Consider the following 15,912-nt stretch of genomic DNA (forward strand, 5'->3'; position numbering starts at 1 on the left):
TTAATGTCATGAAAACATTGTGGAACAACTTTTTTTTTATGACTATTATTATTATTATTTTTATTCTATTTGCAATGCTATTTATGATATTTTTATATGTATTTGAACCTGTTTAGTTTGGGATGCAGGCATCCCACTTTTTTCTATGGATATTGTATTATGTAATATTTAATAATATTAATTATAATGTATTGTCATGCAATATTGACCTATATAGTGCTATTTATACATTTTTATGTCTAGTTTTTGTATATTTAAAATCATTAATAAAGTCTTAGAGTGAAATGTTCATGTGACTGCTTCATGATGGCCTAACATTGATAACATTCAGCTGGTTGACTCCAATCAGCCTATCGTGAAAAGAGAAAACTTAAACCGATGGCAGTTGGCAATGTTCATTTGACAATGGACTGACTTTGTTGTGAAACTGGAAGCTTGCAGTTGCAGATTCAGCAAACATCCAATAGTTGGTTATGTCTCTTACACAGTTTAAAGTTGGCTACCCCAACCAGGAAATATGAGCAATTAGCCTGATGGTAGGCATACAGCTCAACATATGTGAAGAATAAAGTGTAGAATGATACACAGCTGATCTGGTCGAGTCGGATGGCCACCCTTCCTGAGTCTGGTTCTGCCAGAGGTTTCTTCCTGTTAAAAGGGAGTCGTTCCTTTCCACAGTCGCCACAGGCATGCTCAGGACGGGAGATTGGACTGAAGACAAGTTTCGATGCAATCTGTTGGTTTCCTTAGCTAGGATATTAATTTTTGAATTGGCTCTATATGAATTAATTGGATTATGATTACAATGAATTGAATTCCAATTGGCTTGAATTGGACTATATTACTTAAGTGCCTTGAGATGACAATTGTTGTAATCTGGCGCTATATAAATAAAATTGAATTGAATTGAATTGTTAGGTATTAGAATGAAGTCAAATGAGTGCGTCATGTGTAAAAAAATTGCACATTTAAAAAAAAAAGTAGACCTCTCATTCTACTTCTTATTAACTGTGAAGCCAAGGATCCTTTTTTAAAACAATTTTCCTTTTTCTGGATTTTTTGGATGAGTCTAAAATCCTGTGTTATGTGTTTTAGATGAGTGACTCTGCCCCCCCAACACTGTCCTGTTTTACGTAGCCCCACCACAAAGCATTAGCCAGTCTCTTATCTGTGGTGCCATCTAGCTTAGTATCCCGCGTTTTCCCCGGAATTTGTGAAAAGTTTAAATGTGGGAGTGCAGATGTTGAAGAGGTTACGCGTCAACTCCGAGAATTAGATATATGCTAGGTGGATTAAAGGGCCAAGTTAATGATGCTGCTCTGCAGTTGTTAGGAGACAGTATGTGCATGTGTTTACTGTTTGAGTTTTAAAGAGCATACGTGGCTTGTTAATGTTCAATGGATGTTCAAGGGCTGCACAACTACTCGTAGAGCTGAAGTTAGGGGAGTAAGTATAGGTCAGGTCCGGTTAAAATAAGCTCCACTCTGATAGTGTAGCTCATTAAGCTGACGTGTCTGCCAGCTTCCTCAGTGGACACACCTCCAGCAACACAGGGCAGTGATTTTGAAGCCACATTTTATGTTGATGATGTATGTTTGGGTGATAAATAACATGCTTTTCTGTAAGATGCTAAACTCTGTAGTTTATCTTTACTTTTCTTCAAACTTAAAGGTCCAGTGTGCAGGTTGTAGCGACATCTAGTGGCACAAGTTGCAACCAAATGAATAGTCCTAATCTGCATTAGCTGCAATAAATAGCAAAAAAAAACGTGAGAGGCCTACTTTAGCAGCAATGTTTGCTTTGTCCCTTCTGGTTACTTGTAGTAAAATATCTTCGCAGTTAAACAATCCACGGTGTCATTAGACATAATATACAGTTATTCTTATTTTTACAGGTTTCTACTTTAATGAAAAGATACATTTTTGCACACTGGAACTTCAAGTTTATGTTTATTCTAAACTTGATGTACTGTGGCGATGAATCATTGGGAAGTGACATATCCATAAAATACAGTGTTTATAGTTCCGTAATAACAAGTTGACAGCAAGAACTGTGCTGTAAAAATTCTTCTAGCAGTACAAATGACATGAACCATTACTGTCAAACTTAAAGCAAACATTTGTAAAGTGCTGAGGTAAACAGCATCTGCACATAGCTGAGTGACACGAGTGGGATGAACACCGCTGTTCAGCTGCGAACTGAATGAGTGAACTAAAGTAACAGTGGCTTGCATAATGTCTGCGTGTTGACATGTGTTCTCAGACCGATGATCTCACACTCAGACAGACTTTCGTTGTAACTAATGCCGACCTCCAGGGTAAGATGTGTACAGTATGTGTGGACTGTGGTGATTGGTGGCAGCTGAGAGTGGGATTTGCAAACCACAGGAGGTCTGGGTGTTAGAGGAAAATCCCTCGCCGGGACACTGAGTGAGAGATGGAGATTCATAGATGTTTGAGTGTGCAGATTGATGTGGTATGATCTGCTGACTGAAAGATCAACAGCTAAAAACAAACGACAAGACATTTCCATTTGAGAACAACCTATGCAGCAGATTAAAAACAATGCTTTGAGTTTTACTTTTAGCTCTTTATAGATTTTCATGATACGTGTTTTTCTGTTGACAGAGGACACCGTTTACTGCAGTTTACAACCAGACTGGATGCAGAGAAAAACTGATGAAGCACGGAAGAGCTGCTGATTATGCTTCAGATCAGCCACTTTTTGTGATATATATGCAAAAGAGTACAGCTCGACACTCAAAGGCTGAATAACAATTGCCACCTTTCATGTGGGAGATCTGGGTTCAAATCCCCTGCATGAAAGGTACCTTCTCCAGTAGGGGTCCTTAGCCAAGACCCCCTTACCCAATCTGCAAGTTGCTTTGGATAAAAGCATCTGCTAAATGCATTAACACATAACAGAGCCACTGTATTTTGAATCAGCTCATTCTGGATTAAATGCACCAACATTTGACATAAATCCTGAGAATATAAACAATTTATGATACTATTTTTAGTAATTATACTTTCAAATAAAAGACTTATCACTAAGTGAACGATCGCTGTGTGCTGCAGCTCAGTGTCGAAGCAAAATGTAAAAAAGAAGTTTCATTGTATTCATGCAGGTGGACATGAATTTTTTTCTGGTTTATGGATATCTTCTTTGTGTTGGAGACATTTCTGGAAACCAAGGAAAAGGAGATTTTTGATGTTGTAAGTTATTATCATACATTTATTTATAAGGGAAAAAACAGTGATCAGTGACAGCAGACTTTAAGAAAACAAATAGATCCATTTGTTCTTTTTTTACGTGCTGCTGAATGTGATAAAGCTGGCATGTAAAACAGATGTATGTTCATGATTTTTCAGCTTGTAAACTAATATCAACTTCCAAAACTATCCATTCAATGGATTCAGTTCAGGGTCAAAATATAACGGAGGTTATCCAGGCCGCCCTTGTACAAACTCTGGGATGCACCTTGGACAGGTCGCCAGTTTATCACAGGGACAACTATGCACATTTCTATCCATTGCTAGGGGACCATTTGGAGTCAGCCGGGGTACGTGGAGAGAACTCACGTGCACGGGGAGAACATGCAAACACCCCCACTGTGCAGCCCAACTGCCAAAACACAAAAGTGAAGCTTGGATTATTCTATTTTGGTTCCTGAAAAAATAAAACTGAAAAAATGCATGAATGCCTCACATCTGTTAAAGACAACTAGAAACTGATCCCCAACCCGTGGAGGGAAGGAGGAAACACTCTCAATTGCATACAAACCCAAACAAAGATGCATGACACCCTTCAGGATCCGCCCTACGTGCAGCAGCTGAGGGAGGACGGGGGGGAGAAGAGGAGGTGAGGACGGATCCCTTTGAGATAAAAGTTCCAGCTGAAGAAGATGTGAAAACCTCCGATGAACCAGACAGACAGTCCGGATTGTTGCAGACTGCATCCAGACCCTGACTGTAGCAGAGTGAGATAGTCGTCTTCTGCAGGTTGAAAGAAGATACAGAGAAGAGGATTTCCTGACTGGTGCACCTGCTCAGGGAAAAGCAATTTTGTGATTTATGTCAGACAGCTTTCTAACCAAGGAGCAACAACGCTGAACTGCAGCAAAATGACAGTAAGTGAGAGCTGGAGCAGGGATTCTTTCGCTGCTCTTAAACCGACATGGAAAATGTTTTTAAAGGCTAAAGGGACATTTCACCCATTTAACAAAAATAATGCTTGTTGATATTCAGGATATATATAGTTGATATATTTCCCACATCACATTCAGAAACAGTGAAATGAGTCTGGAAAGAGGTTTTAGTGGACAGATTTGTCACATCTGGACAATCAAATAAATCTCGCCGCATGGTGGACGTGACTTAAGCTGTAATAGAAGAAAGTAAGACTCCTGTAAATTAGGTGAACTGATTTTTTTTTCCAATCAGAATTAATAATTTGTTGAAAAGTAATGAAACACACAGATAATATTTGATCTATATTGAGTATATTGCATTTTTATGCACATTTGAATGGTGTTTTAAAGGCATTAATGCATTTTCTCACACTATAACCTTCTGTAATGAGTTATTTTTAAAGCATATAAATGTAACATCTGCAGGTTGCAACAGTATTAGGCACCTAGTACTAGTGAATATCATGCCATTGTTGATTTTTTTCCAACACTCACCAATTGTACAATCTTGTCTTTTGATATTGTAGATTAAATCAAAATCAAATTAAATTTTATTGTCATATAGGTTTATACCAGAATCGAAAGAGAATAGTCTTGTGGAGCTCCATAGAACACTCAGCGCAGTAGTTATACAGCCATGTTAAAACAATAGTGGACAGTTCAGGTTAGTTGAGCAGATTTAACAGTCCAGCAGCTTGTGGATGAAAACTGTTGAGCTGTTTGGTTTGCATTTTAGAGCAATTTCTGCAAGATTTTAGAGAAACCCCTTAAGAAACCCCCAAATTATGGGTTTGATGGTAAATTAATAATGGTTAAAAATAATTAGCTAAATAATAGATGTGAATAACTTTGGCAGAAGCTGCTATTTTTTGTAAATAGTAACTATTTCCAGAAATCATTTATATTTTGTTGTTTTTCTTCATTTTCATGAGTATGATAACATGAGGAGTGACTGCAGAAGTTCAGACTGATTATACATCACAGAGTGTTTTAACTAAAGCAGAAAATGTTATTTACCTTGCTGAACAGCTTTTTAAAGCTACAATAGGTTGACTTCTTTATGTGTGCTGTCACTGACAAGTGTGTGTGTTCAGAAACACCTGAGCAGTGAAACCTCTCGTCATTCATCACTCTGCTGTTTGTGGTCTGCAGAGATTCATCCCTTGTAGAGAATCAGATCATTAATCACAAACACACCAGTCCCTTCCAACATTGCGTGTCTTATGTGAGCAGCTGAAATGCTGTTGGAGAGTTTGTGTGATCCAGCTGGGACTGGTGCCTCCTCCTCTTACACTCGCCTGAATCTGACCAACTCTGAGCACGTCAGCTATGCTGCTCACTGAACACCCTCCTAAACCCCGATTCCTTTCACTGCATTCTCTTTGGATTTTACTCACATTGTAAGAAATGCTTTCATTCTTCCACATATCTCAGCAGGAATCTTCATTCACTGCTTCCTGAACTTTGTTATTCTCCTGAAATTCACACATTTTGAGGAAAATCACACATCAGCAGCCTTATTTAAATAGTCGCAGCTATTTTAGTCACGATTACCTCCAAATTAAATAAACATTGATTATAAAAAGCATCAAATAGCTTTATTATAGGTCTCAAACTATGTATAAAGTAAATTTAAAGATGGCCCTGCTATTAAAAACTCCCACCCAGAATTACTCAGTAATCAGGGCATGACACAGACATTTAGAGTTCAGTTTGCACTTGGACGACTGCTTCATACAGTATATTTACTCACTTATCACATGTGCACTCCTGCTACAACAGCAGCATAGATATCAGTGTTTTCCAATGAAATCACAGGAAAGACAATTCAGGTGCGACTTAACTCATTTGGAGTTAATTTCTTTTGCAAGGGTTGTTCAGAGGTTATTTACAATTTACAACAGAAACATGTAATTACAGCCTGTTTGGATCTATACGATGACACCTAATCTCAGCCCCGGCCCCGGGGGTGGGTTAGCTGTGGTGGAAACATCAACAGACAAAAGAAAGATCAGCATGTGTGCGCCAGGATTTTATGAAGCTATTAAAAGGCTTGTTTATACCACTGGATACATGTTGTCAGCGTCACCATGACGACAATCATCACCGTAAGTGTTGTGTTACATTCCTGAAAACCTACAAGCGATTCAATGTGGAAGAGAAAAGCAATCATTCAGAGCAGTATCAGTACCCTGCCGTTGAGTCCTGATCATGTCATGGTTGCATTGGACATGTGACACCTGATCATTTATAATAAACTGTTTCAGCCAACATAGTGCATCCACAAAGAATGCCAAGAAAATGAGATGTCTCTCATGCAGAGGACTTAAAACACCACATCTTAAACGTATTTAGTCATTTCTACTTACATGTGAGAAGCAGTATTCAAGTGTAATGAAACTCTGGTCGAAACCTTAAGAGCTCAATCATTTTAAATCTATATTAATGGCAAAGTACAAGCAGAGCAGGTGCAGTTTTATTTATCTGAGCTGACCAAGGAACAGCTGAAAACCAGAAGTATAAATGCAGAAAGGAGGGACAAGGGGGTTGGAAACAGGTGAGAGTTAATCAGCAAGGAAACCAGGTGTTACACACTAAACTCAAGAGAATAAACAAGGGAAAGGGGCTATAAGATGAAACAGGAAGAAACCATAACACAAAACTCCAAGGACCATGACAATATGCTCCTTTTGATGTCACATTCATGGTCGCCCTAATCTACATGTGCAAACCCATGCTTTCCTGCACATGACACTTTGAGTTGGCCTCACTTTACCTTTACAAGCAAACAGATTTACAGATCTTTTAAATTATTTTCTTAATGGGATTAACTGGATCCAGTTGGTGAACACAGTGTGTTTCTCACAAATATTTTCTGCCACAGAGGGACCCAGTGCACTCGTGCCGGCTGGTGCAAATGGTGAAATTTATGCCGCACAGGCCTCGCATGTGAGCAGATGCAGCTGCTGTGAATTCAGCAAAAAACAACAGTTTAACAGATGCCCGAACCACAAAGGATACACAAACATACTGTTTGAGGCAGGAGTGGAGAAGATTTAGTAACACAGAAGCTGGTACTGAGACGTTTTTATCTTTATCCCCCTTCCTGCTACTTTGAACACGTACACCTACCAATATTATGCGAGTGGCCTTTTAATAGCCTGCATGCATAAATACAACTGGACACTCTGCTGTTTGATCTTTTTTTAAATTTCCAAAAACAAGACTCACATGTGGTTAAAGCACTCTGGAAATGAGGGAGAAACAGGAATTAAGTGACATCAAATAAAAGCATAAAGGGAAGACCGGAACAAATCTTAGCTGACTATTACAGTTTGCCCTAGCTGTGATGTCATAGTTTGGTGGTTAGTGCCTTAAAACATCAAAAAGACCAAAATTTACTCTTTATCATTTAGGTTATTTCCTCTGTAAGACGATTTCACAGGCTGTTGCTTAACCGGAGATTTCTTTGAGCCAGAGGAAGCTAAAAAATGCAAAAACTACACAACTCATATCAGATGAGGGATAGAATTATTTAAGTAATGAACCATAAAATTAAACAGAACCACATGAGAAGTTCCAGACAGAGTTTATTTTCATCCAGTGATGGAGCTCGAGGTAAGAGAGAGGCACATGGACTGATTCTGTGTGCTTCATTTGCTGAGGTGTCTTGATCAGATACTGCTCTTGTCCTTTGTCAGACACATTTGCAGGGAGCCATAACATCAAGTGTGTCCTATTTCGAGCAGCCGTAAGTTTAAAAACAGCTCAATATTTGTAGGGCAGCTAGAACAAGGTGGAACCGCAGTCATTTAACTCCAGTACTCTGTGTTTGTGTGTCCAGGCTGCCACAAAGCTTCTGGATGAGATGTGCCATCTGACGGCTCAGTCGCTGACAGAAATGGACACATCGGAGATCTTCCAGGTCATAAAGCTACTGGGTGAAGGCTCGTATGGAAAAGTCATGCTGGCTGTTCACAAGAAGAGAGGTGAGGAAGTTGGATTACAAAATAATTACAGCTGCAAGAGGTCAGAAAACACATGACTTATCATCTTTCCCTCGGATTCTCCAGGTACTCCAATGGCTTTGAAGATCTTCCCTCGTGAGTCCACCTCGCTTTTCTCTTTCCTGAAAGAGTACAACCTCTCTCTGTCGTTCTGCACCCACCCATCACTGACCAGAGCTCTGGGAATCGCCTACACCACACCTTCACACTACATCTTCGCTCAGCAAGCTAGCCTCTTTGGTGACCTCTTCGACGTCATCATGCCCGAGGTACAGAGATACTCAAACTGAGGTATTATGTGACCTGAATGATGTATTCAGGACACATAGGAATTATAAAGACTGAAGAATAACCAATGAGACGTCTTGGATCCGGTCAGCAGTCAGAAAATGACTTGAACATAAAGAGATTGCAGCAAATATAAATGAGAGAGAAATGAAGAACTGTGCCAGCTGTTGACATTTAAACAGATTCCTGTCTGATTCTTGTTCTCCAGGTGGGAATGGAGGAGGACTGTTGTCAGCGGGTGGTGTCCCAGCTGTGTGGCGCTTTGTCCCACCTGCACTCCCTTGGTTTTGTCCACAGAGATCTCAAACCAGAAAACGTCTTCCTGTGCGACTCCGCCTGCCGATGGGTCAAACTAGGAGACTTCGGCATGGTCAGTACAACAATATGTTCACTCAACGGTCAAATGATGGTATTTCTAAGTAGCCTATACTTAAATCTAGCATTGTTTGGTATGTCTGTTGACAATGCTGAGACTACCTTGACTGAAAATGCAACATAAATTGATATGTACCACAGGTGAAGGCAAAGGGAACCAGGATCCCAGAGGTCTGGTACAGCTCCCCTTACTGCACTCCTGAGGCTGAGATTGCACGAGAAAATGAGGACAGCTGGAGCAGCATCAATGATGGGAATGGTGGCTTTAAAGAGGATGAGGAAAAGAAGAAGAAGAGAATTTGGGTGTCTGTGGATCCGAGTACAGACAGCTGGGCACTGGGCATCCTGACGTACGCCATGCTCACCGGCAGTCACCCCTGGGCTGAGTCAGCCAGCGACTGTCGCGCATACCTGAAATATCAAGAATGGTTTGACCAAGCTAAAGGCCCCAATGATGAACTGGACGTGTGGGCAGAGCCACAAACAGAGAGCACACAGGGTGCCACCGATTTAAACAAAACAGGACAGAAGGACCAAACTCCCACTGCACCTCAGTTCGCTTGCTTCACCCAGTTAGCCTGCTCCTTCTTCCAAACACTCCTCAACCCGAGGCCACAGCTTCGTGGACGACCCGAGGATGCGTTGAGTTACCTCGGAGCGGACTGGATGATGGAGAAGGAGAGGATGAGGCTGGATGAGGAGAGGAAGAAGAGTAGTGGGAAGGGTGCAATCAGATGCATGAAAGAGATGGAGGGGAGAGGAGAGCGATGAGCAAAGACAATTTATCAAGCAGAAAGAGACTGTTGGCTGCAGATAAAACTATATGATGGTATGTATTTTTTCTAGGTTTTAGTACAGAAGAATATATTTCAGCCTAAATCTACAAGAAAAAAATGGAACACGTATATTTGTCCATATTTCAAGAATGTACAAGCAGAAGAGTCACAATAAAAAGGTGCTGAAATGGTGAGAAGAAAAATTTTTTGCCTGTTGTTTTGTATGCTAACCTGCAACCATGTAGAGGATTTACCAATATTTCAGCCCAGCCATTGTTTTGTGTGCTTTTTTTTAAAGGCCTAAACCTAACAAAGTACAACCAACACTGAGGTCTTGGAGCATAATGTTATGTTATTGGGCTTGGATTACACTGTTCACATCCTCCTGTCTTCTCATAAGCGAAATGTAGGCATGTTGTGATCTCAAAAGCTGTTTTCAATTTTGAAGCCGAGAAGATGCTTATGCAGTTTTTGAGCATTTGTACTGAAAGAATTGCTTTGTTTTGCACTCTGGATCTCAGATTTCATATTTCTAAATCCAAGGACTTTAGGCTTTTTACTCTTTCAGCCCTCATATGAGAAATCGGGGAACCTTCTGTGCTGAATTAAGATGCTGTGGCCTTGAAAGCAGCAGTATTTGATGCACTGGGGATGAGAACAGCTGGGTTGTTATGCCAACATCTGGCTCCTCTGGGCTTTCGTCACAAGTGTTTTGACCAAATTTCTTATGCAACAATGAATCTGCAATAGATGTGCAAATTTACACTATAAAGAGCTAAAAGCTTTTCTGGCATTTTGTTCATTTGACTCTTAGTAAGAAAGTGTGTGCAGCACATCATGATTTAACAAGTGCATGCCCTTATAGATGACCAAAAAGACGTACTTGGCCTTTATTTGGACTGTTAAAACTAACATTTATAAATTTAAACAAAAACAATTCTGATACATGCATGAACTGGTCATTATTAGTACTGTTAGACCCAAACAGTCTCTACATGTTTCAGAGTGAACCATCAGGTTTTGTGGGGCAAAAGCTACAGAAATGGCAGGTGGTGAATTGAGTGTAACACTGATGAAAACAGTCGCTGCCCACAAGTTTAACCTCTTCAAACGTTGGGAAAGAAACTTTGGAAAAAACCCTTGTTAAATGAAAATTACATGGTTTATGGGAAATCAGTGTTTTGGAAACCGTGGGAGGCTCACAGCTGTTTCCATCACTTTGAATAATCCAAACCATTAGTTACAGCAAATGAATGGATCTTGAATTTCAGATCGAATGCTATATAAAAACAGGCTGCAGATCTGAGGATTATTTTTTGTTTATTTATGCTTTAATGCTGCTATGTCCTTGTAAAAGATACTTAGTCTTTAGCACACTGCAGCTATATTTGGATCTAGACTTTGGAGAGAGTAATACGTCATAGGGGGCCATGAATAGGACGTACACTGCAGTGATGCCCAGCCATAAACATGTCTGGGTCAAGTTTAGATACAACCACAGTGGGTGATCTAACTTGGCTTTAGAGGATTTTTAAAAATGGTAGAAACAACCTTACTTTTCCACTTTGAAAGTTGTTGTCAGTGTAAAACTTTTAGCTAACATAACTTTTCTCTTGGCTGTGTTGTAGCATTGTGCTCAAATGGTTCTCATGGTGTTCAGTGTATTATCGTTAATGCTTTCGATGCAGTAATACTACAATATAAAATACATTATGTATGCATATGCACTTATTGTATGAACATTTGGAGTTCATTCAGTAGACTTTTCGGTGCAATAGAATTCACAAAGCTTTAATTTTACAATTTTAATTATTATGTTGACCTTAAATGACACGATCTGGCTCGATCATAAAGTCTCAGTAATGTCCTTGTAAGATTATCCTCCAACGCTAATATATCACACACAGACACACACACACTGCAGGGACAAGCAGCAGAGCTTCCCCAGGTGTTTTCAAAAATAGACCCACCTTCGTAAATTTGACATTATGACCTTTCAATACCCCAAATGTATCACTGCCTCTCGGCTTCAACGTCCGGCCAAGTCACACACTGAACACATTTTCTTATGGCAGAGCAATAAGCCGACACATGACAAACATTTAGCTCAGTTATGCTTTACATGATTTACAGCTCCTGGAAGCATTGCCAGGATGCTGATCCCCCCACATCACAGAATTTGCCTTATACCACCAAATACATCGCTGAAACTGACATCTACTTTATTATTATTTCTTTTGGCAAAGTTTGTTTGTTCACACCCTAAGCACCAGCCTCTGTTTCTCAGAGTAAGAAGGTGGCAGAACCGGCAACTGTAAGACTCTTTTGCCAGAAAATATTTGATCATTAACACTTGTGTGGAAAAAGGAAAGTCAGCAGAGAGGTGGGTGAGGTCAGAGGAGGAGCGTTAGCTGACCACAGAATGCTGAACCGCTGCCCAGGCCAATAAAAACTGGAGAGGTGAAGACAAAAACAAAAAAGAACCGCTGCAGGGGGAATCTGCTCAGCCCACTGCAGGATGGAAAAGCAACATGCAAACCTAAGATGACCTTAGGAATAAAAATCAAGCACAGAATTAAAGACACATTACAACATTAACACTAAGTGTTCTTATTGTATGTTTATGTCTGCAAAACTCATACAGAAAGTGGAACCATGAGGAAAACCTTATCTGTTCAGCCCCTCTGGTTTCTATGGAACAATCATACACCGTTTCCATAGAAACTTAGGGGAAGTTCTTATGAATTTGCACGTTTTCACCAAAACATCCAATTAGTTGCTCGCTTGTAAAACCAAACGTTTGAAATCACCTCTGAGCCGAAATAACAGCAACAGCTCAGACTTTAACAGAGATCCTTTCTAAAATACTGTCAAACACATGAAGATCATTTGCAAATACGAACAGTATGACCCTGTTAAACTGTTTTGTAAACTGTATTTACCAGTTATGGCCTTCTAGCACTCTATGTGTCTACTGCATCTGATTGCCCAGACTTTTGTGCCCTCTATTACTTCACAGCAGGGATGTTTAAATCTGGTCAGATGTAACAGATCTCTTCAAAAGATTGTTAAGTTCTACACAAGCCTGCTAATGATGCATTGATTTGAATCAGCTGTGATTCAATCTTTGTGATTTATATAATTAGGTTTATTTATTTTGACTGTGATTTGTGGCATAACTAATCAAAAGGATGGGAGTTTGATTATTTATTCATTGCTGAGGAAAGATGCACAAGAAACACATGCCTGAGTTTACAGGCACATGCAGTATATTTGTAAAAGTAGGAGATGCATATATGAAGAGATACTAACACAGAATTCTCACATCTACCAACAAGCATGCTACTAACAAGCTGTTCCGCAGCCCGACACACATCTACAGTAAATCATCACCTCAAAGTGTTTGACCCTAAAACGTCATCATGGGTGACTCTAACCTTTGACCTTTAAGCTCTATGTCCTCATCTCACCCCTATTCGTCCGAGAAGTGTCTAAATTATCCAAATAAGCGTCAAATAGTTGATCAGCTTCTAGTTTCAGTTCTTCACTCAATAAAGAGGCATATTTGAATCTGTGAGGATGATCACCTCAAAGTTATTTCACAAACCGTCCTGAGCCAAAACTCATGAATTAGTGAGCTTGTTATGGGGAGACAGTTGTGTTATTGTGTGACACTGAGAAGCCGGTTTGAGACAGGGAAGGGGACACAGGCAGGAAGCCTGAGTCCCCCCCTGACATTTCACCTGATATGTTGCATTAACATTACGGGACTTATGTATGCTGGGACTGTGTAATAGTCAGTGGGACTGAAAATATTTGGCAACTAGACAAGGAGCTATTATATGTGTGATGTAATTTCAAGGATGTAAAAGATAAAGATGATATTTGAGAGAGAAATGAGCACCCACACAACGTGGGAACGAGCAGCAGCTGGTATTTGCATGATTAGAACAACAAATGCACCTACATAGACTGCAGTTACAGTTACTTAATGACCATACGTAGCACTTTACTTTTCACGACAAGCTTCAGTGAATGCATTTTATTCAGGACACTTCAACACGTGGACTGGAAATTTGGGGGATTAAACCACCAAACGTAATGTTGGCTGACTGCTCAACATCTTTAGCCACTAACCTGAGCTAAAGCTACACCCATGGCATCACAGCCAATCCCTGCCTCATTTCCATTAACATCTGTGGCACAATCTGCTTTCACTGCAAAATGTATCTTATTTAAACTGAATTTGAATAAAGAAATACAGTATTGATCCATCCCTTGTTTTCTTCGTATTTTGCTCCCTGAGGACATTGGCTGCTTTTTCACTCATTTTCAGGCCAGTCCTTGTACCTGACCATGTTCAGAGGAAGATGTTTTTTAGTTTCAAATCACTAAAAAAAAAACCCTTGTGAATCATTCAAGTGTATCCTGGACGTGTGTCTTCCATCTCATAAAGAGATCTGTACTGACCCCAAAAATAATATCTACAAAGGTGAGTCTAGGCTTGTACCAAAGATCTTAGACTTACAAACTTCCAGCTCAGATTCATCACAAGGTTACTCAGATTCACTCTCACCGATCTACTAGGTTTGGGAAGGAGATTGGCAGTAGCAGGCTTTGTAAGAATGAATGACCCCCCCCCCCCCCCCCCCCGAGCCACACAACACACAGATTTATGAAACAGATATTTAGCTTTATGTAAACATCTTGTTCAGTTCAGTAGGAATACCTTTAAAGTAAAATAGAGAACTCAAACATACCACAAAAATAATTTAAACAACCAAAATGGACGTAAAACAAAATGAAATATTTCAATACCCCAAAAGAAATTAAGAAAAGGAAAAGAAATTGTGGTACCACTTCACTATTTACTGGTTGCCAACCTTCAGTTCCTTATGACGTCAATTTTTGTCAGTTTATCTCGTGTATCTTGGGCCAAAGAACAAAGAACACCCTGAGTCTCAGGTGGAAAAAAGTAGCAAAATAATTAAAAGGTGAACTTCCTTTTGCTTTTTTTTTTTTTTTTTTTTTTTTGTTCCTACCGCCCTCCTGGTCCGGCAAACATCCACAACAGCAATGGCGTCCTGGACCACGATGGGACGGTTCCTCAATTGGCACAGAAATGTCCCTAAAACCAGTCTGAACACAAGTATGCAGAACCGTTAGACTTCCACATTTCTTAAATGTCTTTTTCTCTTATGTCCTTGTTTTAAAACAAATAAAATAGCACTTTAACTAGTAAGGGGAATTATTTAATTCATGTATGGGACATGAATTAAATAATTCCCCTTTTTCTTCACAGATGGAATGAAACATGTAATGAATTGAATTATCATGTGCATATCTAGCTTTAAACATGAATTATAAGCTTCAACATGAAAAATACACAGCATTTTGTAACACATACATTGAATGGCATTACTCTGCATCATTTATGCACTGTGCAAAGCCACTTTGGCGGCCGCGGACTGAATTAGCAGGCCGGAAAGGAAGAAAAGTGCTAAACATTCATCACATCATCACAATACTTAATGCAAACACGTCTCAAGCATCATTGAACAACATTCACCTACTATTCTGACTGGTTATTTATTTTCCAACGCATTGAACCGCAACTATAGTGCTAATTGAGCTAAGCTAACTCACCAGAATAGTTCGAAAAGTTTGAGGAGACACTCCGACTCCTTCGAGGTAGGTACTGGGTTATGGTTCACCACTAACAGCAGTTCTTTCCCAATGCCGATGGAAAACTCTCTTTTCCTCTGCTAATTAGAAAGCAGCGTGCTTCACGGCAGCATGGAGTTTCTCCTGCCTTCTCCCTTTTCTCCCGGTCTTTCCTCCGTCCCACACCTTTGCTCTCACGAGAGCTGCAGGTGATATGTTCAGGACAAGCCCGAAAATTAAAATATCAGACGAGAACCCTACGATACGGGAAAACTACGATGCATTGAAGGAACCCAATATTTCTGAGTGCTATAAATATAATCAGGGTTACACAAGCATAAAAAGGCTCCTAACTCAAGGGATGAACCAGTGTTGTGTCGACACATAACAGACAACTTAGCAAAGAAGCCATTTTAAATTGGATCTTTAGGCACTTTGTTACCAGCAGCCTGTCACAAAGATGCATCATTTGTTTCCATTTCTTTAGTTGCATCTATGAAAAACAGCAAAGATAACACAGTTTGACAGACATAAAATAGGATTTCTGCAGCAACAAGGTGATTCCCAAAGAGCTATTAGCTGAAAACTTGGCATATCTCAGCATGGTGTGCAG

The 15,912-nt window shown here is 39.9% G+C and overlaps 2 protein-coding genes across 2 annotated transcripts in view; one reads left to right on the forward strand and one right to left on the reverse strand.

Annotated features, from left to right (window-relative positions):
* Positions 1-15,912, reverse strand: part of LOC140274630 (DLA class I histocompatibility antigen, A9/A9 alpha chain-like) — a 424,015-nt gene that overhangs the window by 125,521 nt on the left and 282,582 nt on the right. The gene's annotated exons all lie outside the window — the stretch shown is intronic.
* LOC140274901 (serine/threonine-protein kinase SBK1) lies at positions 3,872-9,806 on the forward strand. The gene is made up of 5 exons (XM_072370286.1): positions 3,872-4,129; positions 8,034-8,178; positions 8,263-8,465; positions 8,693-8,854; positions 9,001-9,806. Exons 1-5 carry the CDS (start codon positions 4,124-4,126, stop codon positions 9,628-9,630), a joined length of 1,146 nt encoding a protein of 381 aa, XP_072226387.1. The 5' UTR covers positions 3,872-4,123; the 3' UTR covers positions 9,631-9,806.

The sequence above is a fragment of the Leuresthes tenuis genome, unplaced genomic scaffold (assembly GCF_036924035.1).
Source record: "Leuresthes tenuis unplaced genomic scaffold, fLeuTen1.0.hap1 SCAF_18, whole genome shotgun sequence".
Taxonomy (NCBI): domain Eukaryota; kingdom Metazoa; phylum Chordata; class Actinopteri; order Atheriniformes; family Atherinopsidae; genus Leuresthes; species Leuresthes tenuis.